The following is a 15,937-nucleotide window of genomic DNA, read 5'->3' as shown; positions in this document are numbered from 1 at the left end:
ACCTCGGCGCCAGCCACCACACACAGACAGCTCTGCCACTTGCTTTATTGGAGACGGGGGGCGGCGAGTGGCTGGCAGGACTGAGCCGGCTAGCCAGTGGAGCTCTCAGCAAACTCGCCTGGGCACAGCACGGGCAGCCTGCTGAGCTGCTCTTTTATATATAAACATAATTTAAAAATTAGTGATATATAGGCTTTCTCTAGACAGACTTTGCAACAAAAAATAAATATAAAGAACATGGCCCCGGGTGGGCTGGGAGGACGCCTCATGCGCTGGGGGCCGGGGGCCGTGCATCACCAGGCGGGGTCTGCGTTTCTCTAGGGTGTTGCAGGGTTTCTTATGGCTTTGGCTCAAGCGTGAAGCAGCAGAGGTTCTAAGGTGCTAGGCAGAGGCCTTGTGGTCTCGCTGTAAAAAACGAAAAGGGTGGGGAGGGTGGCGAAGCCCTGGGCCCTGCAGAGGATGCAGGTGCAAGAGGCTTCGGGGTGGGGGGCATCCGAGGCGGCAGCTCCGCCCTGGGCTGCAGCCCCACGTGGAGGCTCTGCTGATGGTGAACCTGGCACAGGATCGGGTGCAGACAGCTGGCAGGAAGCCCAGCGCCACCCTGGGGCTTCTCCGTGGGGCTGGAATGGAGCGGCAGGGCCCTGGTCTCGGCAGTGAGGCTCAGCCATCCCCGTTGGTCCCGTCTGTAGCTCTGCCCACCAGGCCTGCAGGAGGAGACCTGCTGGGTGGGCAGGGCCAGCCCAGAGCGGCCAGTGCCCCGAGGGTGGGGAGAGTCAGGAACAGGGGTCTGGAGAAGCTAGGCTTGGTCCCTGAAGTCCCCAGTCATTCCGACCTGGACTCCTCCAGGATCTGGGGCAGGTTTTGGTCCCGGGGGCCGGGGCCTGGGGCCGGGGCCGGGGCTGGGGCGGGGGCCGGGGCCGGGGCCGGGGCCGGGGCTGGGGCTGGGCCCGATGCAGGCAGGGGCGCTTTGCTGGCCGCTTGGTCATCATGGGCGGCCTTGGGCTCATTGGTGTGGTAGGAGCCCTTGTAGCGATGGTTCTGCAGATAGAAGAGCACCAGCATCCCCACCAGCCCCAGCAGCAGGAAGGCCACCAGAACTGCGGAGGAGAGGGGCGCCTCAGAGCAAGCTGGAGGTTTCCCCACAGACACCCACATGTGCACACAGCACTCAGCCAGAAGCATGTGCACACACAACTGCCAGTCAGGTCCCCACATCAGCTGAATTCCTGCTTTATCCCCTGGCCAGCTTCTAGTTCTCCTGCTCTCTTTCCACATTCCTGGTAGTTAGCCCAGTGTCTCCTCCCTGGATGTTACTGTGCCCACATCTCTTCATTGTTTAGCTACAGCTATAGTTTAACGTTACAGTTACAAGTGTGTGGCCAGCCTGGGTGATGTAGTGAAGCCCTGTCTCAAAAACAAAATAAGGGCCGGGGATTTAGCTCAGTGGTTCCGCCTCCTGCCCAGCAAGCCCAAGGACCCGAGTTCGATCCTTGGTACCAAAAAACAAAGAAAATGTATAGCATCTAGCCAGGTACAGTGCCACGCACTTGTAATCCCAGCTACTCAGCCGAGGCAAGAGGATTTCAAGCCCAGGCTGAATAATTTAGCAAGATCCTGTCTCCGAGTGAAAAGCTGAGGATGTGGCGGAGTACTTGCCCATCATGCACAGACCCTGGGTGCAACCCTGGTGCCACACGTGCCTCCCTCAAGGGGAAAGTCTCCAGCCTCCAGTAGCAGTGGCACGGGGCGCCCGCACCATCCCTCAGTGGCCCGGGTCGGGGACGGGGCCCGGGGTCAGGTTAGGGGTCTGCCACTCACAGCCTAAGAGGATGGCAACCCAGCCGTCGTCATGGTAGTACAGGAAGTCTGCAGGGGACAGCACAGTTACAGATGCCTCCCAGAAAGAGCACCAGCCCTTCCCTCCCGCCACCCTTCCTCCCCATCGGGCTAGGCCAGGGCCATACCTGGGGGCAGGTACCAGGGGTCAAGCTCAGGGGGCACCTCGGAGACCAGGCGGGGCATGGCACCGCAGTTGGACTCAGCCAGCTCGCCCTGCACGCGGAGGGCCTCGGCCAGCTCAGCGGTCATGGGCCGAGGGCTGCGAAAGTGGGTCTTGAGGGGGGCCACGTTGTTGAAGCGGACGCCGGAAAGGCAGCCCGAGAAGCCCGGGGTGTTGTAGCGCTGGATCTCGGGGTCGATGACACCCGTCTCTGAGGGATAGCAGGCCCGGAAAGAGCAGCTTGGACCCCGGGAGATGGCCCTCGAGTCCGAGGGCCTGCTGCTCATCTCTGACCACCCTCCCGCCATGCCGGGTCCAGGGGCCTCGCGTGAAGCTCACCCATCACGCGCCCCAGGTACAAGGCCTTGGGTGAGTCCAGCTGGCTGTCCACCAGCAGCGAGAACTTCTGCTCCGTCAGCGGGAAGTAGTCCACCTGCAGGGAGGGATGGGAGGGGACCAGGTAGACCTGTCAGGCAGGCAAGTCCTCACTCTGGGCCTGTCATCCCAGCACTCGGGAGGCTGAGGCAGGAGGATTGCCGAGAGTTCGAGGCCACCCTGGGCTACATAGTAAGTTTAGGACCAGCCTGAGCTTCAAAGCAAGACCTGTCTCAAAAAATCAAAAACATGGGCCGGGGATTTAGCTCAGTGGTTTCACTGCCTGCTGTGCAAGCACAAGGACCTGAGTTCGATCCCCGGTACCAAAAAAATAAAAAAATAGAAAACAAAAAAGGGCCAGGGATTTAGCTCAGTGGTTCCAGCGCTTGCCTCACAAGCGCAAGGACCTGAGTTCGATCCCCGGTACCAAAAAAATAAAAAAATAGAAAACAAAAAAGGGCCAGGGATTTAGCTCAGTGGTTCCAGCGCTTGCCTCACAAGCGCAAGGTCCTGAGTTCGATCTCCGGTACCAAAAAAAAAAAAAAAATTCACAGAAAAACAAAAACAAACACAAAAAATCAAAAATGACTGTCATCCCATCCCAGCACTCTGGAAGGCTGAGGCAGGAGGACTGCAAGTTCGAGCCCAGCTTGGGTAACTTAATTAACTCAGTGAGACCCTGCCTCAAAATAAAAAATAAAGAAAGGGCTAGTGATGGTGTTCAGCGTGAAGGCCTGGGCTCAGTCCCCAGCACTGGGCAAACATTAACCTGGTTCTGAGCCCTGTCCTTGTGGCTTACCTCGGTTTGACCTTGGGGAAGTTACTTGGTGAGCCTGCCTGCTGACTTGGGGAGCACAGACGGGAAGCCCCTCTGTGCAGGGCTTCTGTACCCTTGCCCGGCCCCAGCCCCGCACCTGGATGAAGAGGTTGCGGTAGACCCGGGTGATGTTGACGCTGTGCGGCTGCCCATCCGTCACAGGCCGGGTGGTCAGCGGGTACACGTAGGGGCTGGTGCCCAGCTGGTACCGCAGCTGCAGGGTCCCTGTGCGGGGAGAGAGGCGTGACTCGCGGCCGCACAGCCGCCGGGCCCCGTGGACCGGCCGCGGCAGGGCACCCACCGTCCTCCTTGATGAGCACCGCCATGTAGTCGCGCACGAAGGAGCTGACGTACAGCAGCACCGCGGGCGCCACGCTGGTGCTGAAGCTGAAGGAGACCTCCTCCCCTGTGACATTGTACACGGGGCCCCGGTACCCGGGCACGGGCCGCCCAGGCCTCGGGTAGTCGGGCCGCCGGTAGCCGGGGCCGTGGTAGCCAGGGACGTAGCCGGGGGAGTCATAGCCAGGGACGTAGCCAGGCTCATAGCCAGGGACTGGGCGGCTCAGCATGTGGGAGAACTCGCGGGCAGCCGAGCGCAGTGCCGACTGCAGGTTATAGCGCATCCAGGTGCCCGGCTCAAAGAAGCCACCGATGTCTGCAGAAAGAGGAGAGGTCTGGGCCCCGGCTCCTCACTCCCATGCCAGTGGGCTTTGGTTTGTTTTGTTTGCAGCACCAAGGATGGAACCCAGGGGTTCTCCACCACTGAGCTACATCCCCAGCCTGTCTTTAGTATTTGAGACAGGCTCTTGCTAAATTTTTGAGACAGGACTAGAACTTGGAATCCTCCTGCCTCAGCTTCCCTCAGCCCTGGGATCACCGATGTGGGCCACCACTCCTGGCTGAAATCACAGGTTTAGATGCCATTCCCACACACGCTGGAGGGTCACCCGGTCCCTGCCACCATCACCACCCTTCAGGTCCCCGCGAGGCCCTCTGCCCCAGCATGGAATCTTAAAGCCGTGAAATGTAAGAGCTCCTCTCGTCTGACCTCCAAATTGGCAGATGGGGAAACTGAGGCTTGGGATGGGTCGTGACGGGTCCCAGGTCCACAGTGAGAGCCAAGATCAGGACGAGAGTCCCATGGTCCTCTGTGGCTGCCCAGGTCCCCGTGTCACCCTGGCACAGGCCCCACCACCTGCGTCCCCAGGTCACAAAGGGCGGCATGGTCTGGGGCATCGGCTGTGTTCACTGCCCAGGCCGAGCCCTGAGCTGGCTGACAAGTGTCTCAGGCACACGGGCACTGTCGCCCAGGAAATGGTGCAGAAGGGCATCACGAGGCCGGGAGTCGCTGCACACACGAGGGACGTACGGCCCGCGCCCCTCAGTGCCCGTGGGGACGGAGCGTCACTCGATTCACACTTTTGAGCTGTTCTGCAGTACTGGGGATTGAACCCAGGGCCTTCGTGCGGAGCTACGTTTCCGCCCTTCTTGTTTTCTATTTTGAGTCAGCTTCTCGCTGAGTCACTAAGTTGCCTGAGCTGGGCTTGAACTCCCAACCCTCCTGCCTCGGCCTCCCAGGGCACAGGGGCTACGCGCGTGCACCAGCCCTGGGTCCTCTTTCCTCTCTACTCCTCCGCTGCCCCAGCCCACTGTGCCTCGAGGCTCCCTCCGCGTCCCAGCAGCACTGACCCTGGTTGCAGTAGGGCCCGTCGAAAGCTGTGAGGTCGCAATCGCAGGTGTAGTAGCTGTAGTGCTCCACGCAGTGGCCACCGTGGGAGCAGGGGAAGCGCGGGTGGGCACAGCGGCCCGTGCAGTTGGGGGACGTCCCCTCGGAGGCGTTGGCCCGGCCCTCCAGGTTCAGCGTCACCCCGTTCAGACGCATGGCCCTCAGGCAGCCCACAAAGGGGCGCCGCTTGAGCTCCGCCGATCCTGGCCAGGAAACATGTGGAGGGCGAGGGTGAGGCCAGGCAGCGCCCTGGGTTCCGCGCTGGCCACCAGGACTGTCCGGGGCGCTCACCCACGTGGAGCGGCTGGTCGTACTCCAGCCAGAGGTAGGTCTGCAGGGGCATGGGGCGCACCACCCACGGCCGGTGGTCCACGCGCAGTCGTGCCTGCTTCACGTTGATCTCGGCCCTCACCAGGTGCCACTCATCGTCGCTGAACTCGAAGTCATCGGAGTGGACCGTCAGGTTCTCGTCCCCGTTCCCCACGTCGAAGGCGAAGACCACGTCCCGGGACGCTGGGCGGGGTGACCAGGCATGGAGGGGCAGGGGCTGGGACTCCACTAGCCCTCGTGGGTTCCCGGCCCAGCACGACCCCGGGGCCACACAGCCAGCCCTCCATCCCCAAGCCTGAGCTCACTGTTGAGCTCCACACGCAGGTACGGCCGGCGCCACCCGCCGTAGAGGCCTGCTTGGTTCTCCAGGAAGACGCCCGAAGGCGCCGAGGTCCGGAAGTAGAAGGACACGTCCAGGCTGTGGTTGGCACGGATTGCGGGGAAACGCAGCGCGGCCCCGGTGTGGAAGGAAATGGTATTCCAGGAGTTTCCTGCAACACCAGGGGATGGAGGCCGCTGGGGAGGCCAGGTGGAGGGGTGGGGACCCCGACGACTGGGCACAGCAGGGCGCCTGGCAGTGTGGCACAGAGAAGGGTGTGGCACTCACGGTCCCCGTAGCAGCGCAAAGGCCTCAGGAAGAACTGGGCCTCGGAGTTGGAGCGGTTGGTGTCGCCCACCACCACCTGGGTGACAGGCAGGTGGTCCACAAAGGTCAGCAGCCCCTTGTCGGTTCTCCTGCAGGGTGGGTTGGGGGCTCAGCCAAACCCTCCACGCCCCCCGCCAACCCTCCCCGTGTCCCTCTGTCCCCTCCTCGGCCCTGGAGGCCTCACCACTGTGGCTGGTCAGCGTCGCAGTTGCAGTGCAGGGCAGGGTCCACGCAGCTGTGGTCCAGGCCGCAGGCGCAGCGCCGGATGCCAGGCTGGGAGCCGCCCCAGTAGAAGTGCTGCTCCTCGTGGCGGCCGATCCAGAAGCTGTAGGGGTAGCCGCCTGGGGACGGGTCCCGGGTCGCTGCCAGGGCTGCCCTCTGCCCAGCCTGCCCTCACCCTGCAGCCCCGAGCCCCGCCCTGCTGACCTGCCGTGTTGAGCAGCCGGGAGTTGTAGCAGGAGAACTCGATCCACTGCTCGCAGTGCTGCGAGGCGTTGGCCAGCGCTCCGACCTCCTCCCACGATGCGTTCCAGTACTGCACGGCCGCCAAGAAGGGCCGCTCCATGCTGGAGCCTGACACGCGTGTTGTCCACAGCCTGTCGTGCCGCACCACCGTCCACGCTCGGTTCTCTGGTGGGGGACAGGGCCCAGGCCGAGCCAGGGCGTCTGTTCCGCCTCCCTGCCCACTGCTCCCGCCACTCGGGGACGGCAGAGGTGGCTGGTGGGGACTCCCCAGCACAGTCCCCCTTAGGGACAACAGGCAGGGATCCAAGCTGTACTGACCTGAAGGCCAGTGTCCGCCGCCCGTGACCCCACATAGTCAATGCACACCCCCGTCTCTGTTTCCCGAGCCCACTGCCGCTCACCCCGGATGTCACAGTACACCACGAATGGCTTCAGGGGGCCACTGCCGTCAGGGTCGATGGTGAAGTTGCCGGAGATTTTCCCGCTGAGCCGGTAAGCCTCACAGGATTCCTTATACAGCGCTGCGAGGGTGGGAGGGTGGCGGTGAGGGCTGCAGGTTCCCGGCCCCCATCTCCAGCTGCCCTGCCCCCACCCGCCCCCGCCCGCCCCGGGCTTACGCTGGTGGCAGGTCTCGCCCTTGTAGCCGGTCAGCTCACAGTAGCAGATAAAGTCGTCCCAAGACTGGTAGCAGCGGCCATCATGCTCACACATGTTGGGGCTGCACCTGGGAAGGGTCGGCACCAGGAAGGGCTCTTATTTTGGAGGGAAGCAGGGGCAAAGTCTCATTATGTAGCCCAGGCTGGCCTGAAACTCCCGGCGATCCTCCTGCTTAGGCTCCCAAGTGCTGGGATGACAGGTGTGGACCACCACACCACACGGGGTGAGAAGGCGTCTTGCTGGGGTTGTGAGAGGGCTCTGATCCCATGGGGCCTTCCTCCACGTCCCTGGAGCACCAGGACCTGGTGACAGGCACCCAGCCTTGGGAGCCAGGGAGGAACACAGATGCAGGGGCACTGGACACTCAGGGCCCAGGTCCTCTGGTCCCTGTTCCCACAGAGGGCAGAAAATTCCTTATTCCACCCCCGCCACTTGGTGAGAAAACCCCTGCAGGAGCAAAAACGTGCATCATTTCCATCCAAAGTGTGTGTCGCTTATGGGAAGGCTCAGGAGGTGTGTGCGGTCAAGGAGGACTCTTTCCAGGGTGGCCAGAGGCGGGAGACCCTGGCCGAGGGGTTTAGGGGGCACTGCTGGCTGGGAAGCATGTGCCCGGTACCTGTCGGTGATGCCACATGTGTCAAACAGGACCTCAGCATAGTGTCCCAGCCGCCTGAACTCCACCAGCGTGAGGTTGACCAGCTGGCCGTCCACCTTGAGCAGCTCCATGCAGCCATGGAAGGCTGTCTGGTTGGAGTGGCAGCCCCATCGGCTGGCTGGCTTGGGACAACCTGCAGGGACCGAGCACCCAGTGAGGCCCTCCCCAGGGACCCTGGGACCCTCCTCCCCCGGGAGTCAGACGGGAAGAGAGAAGGGAGCAGGAACAGAGGCGCAGCCAGGGACCGGGGCCTCTCTACCCCAAGGCCTCAGTGTGAGTGGGGTGGGTCCTCACAGAGCCCCCCCCCGGGCACCACTCGGTGGCCTCACATGGCCTTTCCACCCAGGAATGAACCTGGCGCCCACCTACCCCCAAAAAAGTACGAGGTCCCCGTGCGAATGAGCAGAGGGTAGGAGACCCGGACTTCTGCGCCCTCCACATCGTCGATACTGATGACCGCCTGGTTCTCCTGGGCCACAAAATTGACCTCATGCCAAAAGCCGTCGTTCAGGCGGTACCCTGGGCAGAGGAGGGGGTGGGGTGGGCGACAGCAGAGCCAGGGTCAGCTCAGAACCAGGAGCACAGGCCCCGGGCCAGGCCCACGCCCGCCTCCACCTCACCAGCCGCGAACTGCAGGCGCTTGCGGGCGGCCTGCGCGATGGACACATTGACCTGGCCATCGCTCAGCATCAGCTCCACGTGGCCCAGCCCGTCGCCCAGGCTGGAGAACAGCAGCAGCCCCGTGAGGTCCCAGGTGCGGAAGCGGAAGGACACGGCCAGGCGTCCACGGCGCGGGAAGCCGGGGATCTGCACGTAGTTGTGTGGTCCCCCAAAGTTGATGGGGTGTGGGACCGGGTCCAGGCATCGGAAGGCCACCTTGCCCTGTGGCGGAAGTGGGGACCCTCAGCCCGGCAAGCACAGGGATCCGCCAGCCCTGACTCTTCGCTGCAGGTGCCCCGCAGTAGGGGGGCCCAGCTGCGTGGTGGCCCATGACTGTCATGTCAGCGCTCTGGAGGCTGAGGCAGGAGGATGGAGTACGGGGCCAGCCTGGACGACCTAATGTGCCTGTCTCAACCCGCACCCAAATTGGGGGTCCCGAGCAGGCCGGCCCAGGAACCCCGCTTGCTCCCTCTCCACCACTAGTCCACACTGTCCCTGCTCCACCAAGTGCAGCTTCTGCTGGGCCCCGCGCATGTGCTTGGTGTCCAAGCCCAGCCAGCCAGGACAGCAAAGGCCCCAGGTTCGAGTCCCTGCTCCGCCGCTGAGCGACTCCACGCACCCTAGTGCACTCAGTGTCCACCCACCCCACCCCCATCTACCAGCCAAAGAGGCGACAGGACTGAATACAGCTCCTCTGGGGTGCGCGGCCTTCCCCCCATCCGCGGTCCCCTCCCGCCCATCAGCGCTTGGCCTTCCGGGCCCCTGGACTCCGCCCACTGGCCTCGAAGGTGATCCTCGAGTGGCGCCGCACGGCCAGGTCAGCAATGTTGACCCGGTTGAAGATCACGTTCTCAATACAGCCGCGGAAGTTGTGCCGGTAGGCGAGGTTCTTCTGCGTAGCGCCCACCAGCCCCCCGATGAACATCTGCGGGGTGGGGGCGAGCAGGGAAGACTTGAAACCCACATTTCCCCAGGGCGGGGGCGGGGCTGGGTTTGGCCTGGAGTCCACCAGGCTGCCTGTGCCTGGGTCAGTCAACATCCTTGTCAGCATAGGGGGCTGGAGCCTTTCTCAGCTCCGTGGGGCTTGGGGAGGCCCCAAGAGGACAATTTTCCCCAATCTGGACTTCTTGACCCCACCTCCGTGGTTCTGGGTGGGGCAGAGGCGTGGGCAGGGACAGAAAGCTGGGCCCTGCGGGTGAGCGCCCAGAAACTCTGGGGCGAGAGGATCGCCTGCTGCCGGAGCCACCTCACCTCCGAGTCCAGGTTCAGCCGCTCAAAGTCGCCGTTGAGCACGAAGCGCTGCACATAGCCATCCAGGGTGAGGTTGGCCTCACGCCCATAGCGGTCCAGGCGCACGTAGTGCCAGTGCTGGTCGTTGAGGACGCCACCCGCACTCACTGTGGTGTGGCCGGGCCTGGGCTGGATGGGGCTGCTGCCTGGGGGTGGGGACCGCGTGAGATGGCCCGGGAGGGCCAGGGAGCCCCACCGTGCCCTCGCTGCTTCACCAGCTGGGTGCCACGGTGAGGGGCGGAGGCCTCACCCAGGCTCATGTGCAGCAGCAGGTGTGCCCCCTGCAGCTCCAGCGTCACGTAGTCGCCCTGGGCGCCCTCGGAGTGCAGCAGGAGCCCGTCCTTCTCCTCCGTCTTGAAGCTGAACGCGATCACGTCCCACAGGCTGCGGCTGACGCCCCGTGGGAAGCGGTAGGAGATGGCGTCATCGCCGTCGAAGTAGAGGATGTCGGACTCTGCAGGGCAGAGGACCCGAGGTGGGCAGGCCATGCTGGGAGCCCACCCTGGGGTCTCGGGGTCCCTAGCCAAGTCTTACTGTAGGGGCAGCCATAGAGGCCGAGCCGCAGGCCGATCTTGCCTCGAGGGTTCCAAGCCAGGGGCACAATGCGCACGTAGCGTGCTGTGAAGTGGTAGTGCAGGTCGTGGCGCACGACCGCAGACTCGTTCACGTTGCCAAAGAAGGTCTGCGGGGGAGGGATAGTGCGGGCCACGTCCCATCCTCTGTCTCCACCTCTTACTCCTCCAAGTGCAATGCAACATCACCTCCTCCAGGAAGCCCTCCCACGTTCGCCTCACGCGTGGAAACCCTGTGTTCTGAGAGTGTCCTGCACACCCAGGGGCTGACTGTCCTCCTCTGGAATTCACCTTCCCTGTCCCCTCAACCCTGTCCCTCCCACCGTGCCCAGCCCAGGGCACAGAGCAGAGGCCTCCCCAGAGTACCGCGTTGTGCCCTTGCTGGTAGAATGGTGTCCAGCTGTCCACGCGGTCGCCGTACAGCAGCATGTAGCGTGTGACCCAGTCCCAAGAATTAAAGGAGCCCTGTGTGGCCACAGCGCGGATCCTGTGCTTCTTCATCAAGTCGATCTGCAGCCAGGGGTTTGAATCCCGGGTGTGGGGTGACCACCCACTTATGCCTGCAGAGAGGCAAGTACTTTCACCGCCGATGCCTTCCCCGCCCTGGGAATCCCCACCTGCCCGGGGTGGCAGCTCACCGTGCAGCCGGGCGAAGCGTGCTGTGGTGAAAAGCCCATAGTAGGAGGAGGCGCCCAGGGAGCGCGCGTAGAGCGGCCCCACCAGCTCCTCATCGCAGCCGTCTGCGGTGGGGAGGGAAGCTGTCACCCAGCGCCCCCCGGGCCCTGAGGGCTGGGTCCACCCAGCAGCCTGGCGTCCTCTCTGCTGCCCCCCAGCGGCAGACCCGGCCCACCTGGAGGCCCCGGCTCAGCCTGGGCTGCAGCAACAGCTGCAGGTGCAAAGGTGGGGTTCATCTCTTGGGGTGCCCTCAGGCCAGACCCTCCCCGGCCCACTGACCTGCCCTGGTCCAGTGTCGCCCCAGCACCACCCAGAACCCGAATCAGCCCACGACGCCAACCCAGCCTCATCCTTCCCATCTGTCTCACTCATCAAACCCCCAAACCTGCACCACCCCAAAAGCCAGCCCCCCTCCTGCCCCCTCCCAACACTCCCTAGCTCCACGGGGTTGGCCCCGTCCGGACCACCAACTCCTGCTTGGATCCCCGCCCAAGCCCAGCCCCAGCCACAAACCCAGCCCGGGGCCAAGCCCAGCCTTGGCCCCTGCCAGAAGCGGCGCCCCTGCGGGGTCACCAACCCAACTCCCAGCCCCACACCCCCGCCCGGCGCCGGCGCGCGCAAAGGCCGCGGAGCTGCATTGCGGAGCGCGGGGGGCGGCGGGCGGGGAAGGAAGGACCGCGACCACCCAGCCGCATTGCGCATTGCGGCCCGGGACCCGCCCTGCAGCCGCTCGGCTCCACCCGCCAGCCCCGCACTCACAGTAGCCCCAGCCCCGAGCTCCCGAGGCCGCGGCGGCGAGCAGGACGCATAGCAGCCGCAGCCGCATCTCGTCGGGCGGGCTCGGGCTCCAGCGCCCGGCTCTGCTCCTGGGTTAGCACTGGGGCGCTGTCCCCTCTCCGTCCTCTCCTGCCCCAGCGCTCCCGCTCTCCCGCCCTCTCCTCCCGGGGCTCCGCTCTTCTCCCTCTCCTCTCGCGCCTCCCCCTTCCCCAGCCTTCGCTCCCCGCACGCGCAAGCGCGCGCCTCAGCCCCACGCGACAGGGCGGGAGGAGAGCACCCCACCCGCCGGGAAACCCCAGCGCCGAGGCCGCGGGGCTGACGGGGATGGCAAAGGGAGGCAATAACCTGAAAACACTCCAAGCGAAGGCGCGAGGGAGAGGCAGACCTACAGACAGACCACAGGCCGGGCAAGTCGCAACCCCACACTTCCCGAGGTGCCTGGGCCCCGCTCCCACGCCGGGCTCCCTCCTGACACTGTGCAGTCGGCATTTTCACCTGACTTCTCTTTGCAGAGGAAAAAATCCTGAGGCTCAGAAAGGTTGACTTCTCAAGCAGTTAGCAGACAGTGATGTTCCCAAACCCCTCTTTTCCGGATGGAGGATGAAGGGAAATCCTTCCAGAGGCGATGGGGTGCACAGGCTGTCCCGACCCCAGTCCCTCCACTCGGCTGCCCCTCTCCCCGCCCCTTCCTTCCTGTCCCACTGGGTATTTAACCTCTACCCGTGGGGCTCTACCTCCGAAACCTTGGTAGCCAGAGATGGGGACAGAGCCCGCGGAGCAGGTGGGAGTGGGGGAGGGCAGGGTGGGGACCCAGGCAGCAGGCCTCTGCCAGCCCCTGACCTGTGCGGGCTCCCCCTGAGCTGAGCCGCAGCCCTGGAGCCCCTTGGCATGAGAGGCTGCTTGGGCCTGTGCTGGCGGGAGAGGTGGGGAGGGGTGGAGCTGGGCAGGGAAGGGAGACAAACCCACCCCTCAGGCAGGTTGGAGCCAGGGTCCTGGGTCCAGCCAAGCCTGCACCTGGCCGTCTGCCCAAGAGAGGGCGCTGCAAGGTGAAGAAGGAGCTAAAATTTATTACTACTAAAATTCTTGGTTTATTGGCAGCTAGGTGGTTCAAATCACTGGCACCCATGTTTCAAACATTTCTCGCTGCAAGCCTTGCCACCAGGCCCGGACAGGACTTCGAGGTCCTTATGAGGTTCCGGAAGTCCAGAAAGAGCAGTGGCTTGCTCAAGGTCACCCAGGAAGCTGGCAGTGGAGGCAGCAGGGGGCAAGGGAGGTGTGCTAGGAGTCGGGAGGGTCTCTCCCTGTGTGCTGTTGGCCTGGGTTGTAGGGTTCCCCATGGTAGGGAGGCATGGCTGGGGCAGGCGCAAGAGCATCTCAACCGTGTCCACTTTGCTCTGTCCCTTCTCCAGGTGCCCTGGGGCTCCTACTCCGGGGACGAGGAGGACACGTACTCGGCCGAGCCACTGCCTGAGATCTGCTCCAAAGCCGACGTCCAGGCCTTCAGCCGCGCCTTCCAGCCCAGCGTGTTGCTGATGGTGGCCTTCCTGGGCCTGGCAGGCAACAGCTTGGTCCTGGCCACGCATCTGGCAGCCCGGCACACGGTGCGCTCTCCCACCGCGGCCCACCTGCTGCAGTTGGCCCTGGCCGACCTCCTGCTGGCCCTGACCCTGCCCTTCGCCGCAGCGGGGGTGCTGCAGGGCTGGAGCCTGGGCAGTGCCACCTGCCGTGCCATCTCGGGCCTCCACGCGGCCTCCTCCCACGCTGGCTTCCTGTTCCTGGCCTGCATCAGCGCCGACCGCTACGTGGCCATCGCGCGTGCGCTCCCCGCGGGCCCTCGGCGCTCCGTGTCCCGCCGCGCGCACTGGGCCTCAGCCGCCGTGTGGCTGCTGGCGCTGCTCCTGGCGCTGCCCGCGCTCCTCTTCAGTCAGGACGGGCTGCGCGAGGGCCGGCGGCGCTGTCGCCTTGTCCTCCCCGAGGGCCTGGCGCGGACGGTGAAGGGAACGAGCGCCGTGGCGCAGGTGGCCCTGGGCTTCGCGCTGCCCCTGGGCGTCATGGCCGCCTGCTATGCGCTCCTGGGCCGTACGCTGCTGGCCGCCAGGGGGCCCGAGCGCCGGCGTGCGCTGCGAGTCGTGGTGGCCCTCGTAGCGGCCTTCGTGGTGCTGCAGCTGCCCTACAGCCTCGCTCTGCTGCTGGACACTGCCGACCTCCTGGCCGCCCGAGAACGCAGCTGCCCGGCCAGCAAGAGCAAGGACCTGGCGATGCTGGTGACCGGCGGCCTGGCCCTGGCGCGCTGCGGCCTTAACCCCGTGCTCTACGCCTTCCTGGGTCTGCGCTTCCGCCAGGACCTGCGGGCGCTGCTGCGGAGCGCGGGCTGCGGTACCAGGGCCCACCCCCGCGGGCGCTGTCCCCGTCGGCCGCGCCTGTCCACCTGCTCAGCGGCCACTGACACCCATAGTGTGTCCTGGGACAGCTAGGGCTGCAGGGGGGTGTGGGTGAGCGAGGGCCACGGGAGTGGGTGGGAAGGGAAGTAGAGGGAGGAACACGGGGACAGAGGTAGGGACCAAGGGGTGGCCCTGGGTCTGCCACATTAAAGCGATAAGATGGAAATGAGATGCAACCAGCAGCTGTTACTATTTTTGCACCACCAGCTTGCAAGTGATTTGCAGTGGAGCAGACATTGGGGCTGCACCCCCACGGCCCTGGGGTGGGTGGACGGAGCTGCTGAGTTTGCTAAAGCCCTGGCAGACACCCCCTGAACTCTGACAGCAGGCGCACCCGCAGAGGTGAGGCTGAGGCGGGAAAGCTGCCAGGCCGGGAGGGGCGGGGGCTCCACCCGAAGCAGCAGAGTCAGAAGAGCTCTCTAACAAGCTGGCTGTCCTGGAGGCCTGGCCCGCTGGCACGCGCGCCGCCCCGGGAACTTTGCAGGCGGGACGGTGAGGGGCGGGAGATTTCCTATGGGGGCAGAGGATTCGATCACTGCTGGAGGAGCCCTGCTCAAGTTCTGCGATGGAACAAAACGAGTCATTTAAAAAGTTGAGCTGGAGTCTTGCAACTGGAAGGAAAGCAGAGCGGGAATTGCAGTTTGCAAATGTCCAAAGAGGGTCTGTCCTGGGCTTGCTGGGGGGGGGGGGGCGCGGAGGAGGCTGGGGGGGGGGAGGCTGGCGTCTCCATCCTCCCTGGGGCGGAGGAGAGGCTTAGACATGGGGAAGAGCTTCCCTGCAGGCCGGGGCCTGGGAGCGAGATGGGGAAGAGGGCTCGGGTTTCTGGATCTCCAGCCCCAGGAAATCTCAGCCAGGGGCGCTCTGGGGCGCAGACACCGCCAGGAAGGCCACTAGCGCCGGCGGCTTTGATTCCGAGTCTTTGTTTTGCACAATCACAACAGGCAGTGCTCACGTGTGACAGGCCGTGTAACACGCGGCCAGCCAGGCTGGACCCACGGCCCGCCCGAATCCAGAGGCAAGAAGGGTGTGACGTGGCCAGGGGGTCTGGGGACAGGTGCCCCCCACCCCGCGCGCCTCTCCCCGGCCGGCCGCGAGCCTCTGGCAGCGGAGACCCGAGGCCTCGGCCTACGGGTCCGCGATCGAGGGGCGGGCCGCGGCTGGCGCAGATCTCTGGGGGCCGGGCTGGAGCCCTTGCCGGAGACCGCGGGAATCGCCGCTGAGTCAGCGCCGCGCGCCTCCCGCGGTCGCCCGGCCCCGCCCCGGCCGCCTGGCACCTCGGTTAACTCCATCCTGTCCAGACCCGTAGGATGCTCGCCTGCAGAAAACCACAGAGTTCCCTAGAATGCCGAGCCACTGTCCTTACTCGAGTGCGCTCCCCGTGGGCCCTCGGCGCTCCGTGGGGCTGCGCGGTCCAAACTCGATCCCGGCCAGGCGTGACGGCGCGCGCCCGTCACCCCAGCACGCGCGCGGGGGTGAGTCGGAGACACCTAGCGAGTCCCAAGCCAGCCTGTGCTGTGTAGTGAGACCCCGACTCCAAACATAAATTAAATTGATTTTATTTCAGGCCGAGGCTTGCGCCTTCCGGGAGTCCGTGTCTCAACTTCACCCCAAAGTGAGGTGACTCTGATTTAGGAACCAGACCCCCCAACTCCAGGGGTGCAGGGTCATCCCTAGCACTGGGCGCAGCACGGGTCAGCGGGGTCAGGGGCGCAGCGTCCGGCCTCCCCCCGCCCCACGGCCTTCCGGGAGGGATTTCGCCTGCAGTCGGGGCGCCTAGAGTTAAACCCAATCGCGAAGGCGGGCTCCTGTGACGTGACCGGCACCCCGGGCCCGACCTCGGGGACGGGGCGTG

The 15,937-nt window shown here is 64.8% G+C and overlaps 2 protein-coding genes across 2 annotated transcripts; one reads left to right on the top strand and one right to left on the bottom strand.

The window, feature by feature from the left end:
- Positions 1 to 29: 29 nt before the first annotated feature.
- On the bottom strand, positions 30 to 11,848 carry Cntnap1 (contactin associated protein 1). Its single transcript, XM_021239919.2, has 24 exons — positions 11,627 to 11,848; positions 10,831 to 10,932; positions 10,559 to 10,752; positions 10,155 to 10,302; positions 9,871 to 10,074; positions 9,582 to 9,766; positions 9,112 to 9,255; positions 8,291 to 8,552; positions 8,040 to 8,189; positions 7,632 to 7,803; positions 6,976 to 7,082; positions 6,760 to 6,879; positions 6,320 to 6,523; positions 6,078 to 6,234; positions 5,855 to 5,982; positions 5,553 to 5,738; positions 5,209 to 5,430; positions 4,881 to 5,120; positions 3,493 to 3,846; positions 3,289 to 3,416; positions 2,339 to 2,432; positions 1,965 to 2,210; positions 1,819 to 1,866; positions 30 to 1,097 (listed from the first exon to the last, which is right to left on the bottom strand). The coding sequence occupies exons 1-24, from the start codon at positions 11,691 to 11,693 to the stop codon at positions 823 to 825; spliced, it is 4,137 nt and encodes a 1,378-aa protein (XP_021095578.2). The 5' UTR covers positions 11,694 to 11,848; the 3' UTR covers positions 30 to 822.
- A 140-nt stretch (positions 11,849 to 11,988) lies between these two features.
- Ccr10 (C-C motif chemokine receptor 10) lies at positions 11,989 to 14,618 on the top strand (the record flags this gene model as incomplete). Its single annotated transcript, XM_087202330.1, has 2 exons — positions 11,989 to 12,078; positions 13,054 to 14,618. Coding segments are annotated over 2 exons (1,155 nt in total), but the record flags the coding sequence as incomplete, so codon positions are not given.
- Between the last annotated feature and the right edge of the window lie 1,319 nt (positions 14,619 to 15,937).

Source organism: Heterocephalus glaber, unplaced genomic scaffold (genome assembly GCF_053883595.1).
Source record: "Heterocephalus glaber isolate CG9 unplaced genomic scaffold, H.glaber_assembly_v1.0 deba00001773, whole genome shotgun sequence".
Taxonomy (NCBI): Eukaryota; Metazoa; Chordata; class Mammalia; order Rodentia; family Bathyergidae; genus Heterocephalus; species Heterocephalus glaber.
The sequence above is the reverse complement of the archived record's forward strand: the minus strand, read 5'-3'. Positions and strand labels throughout refer to the sequence as shown.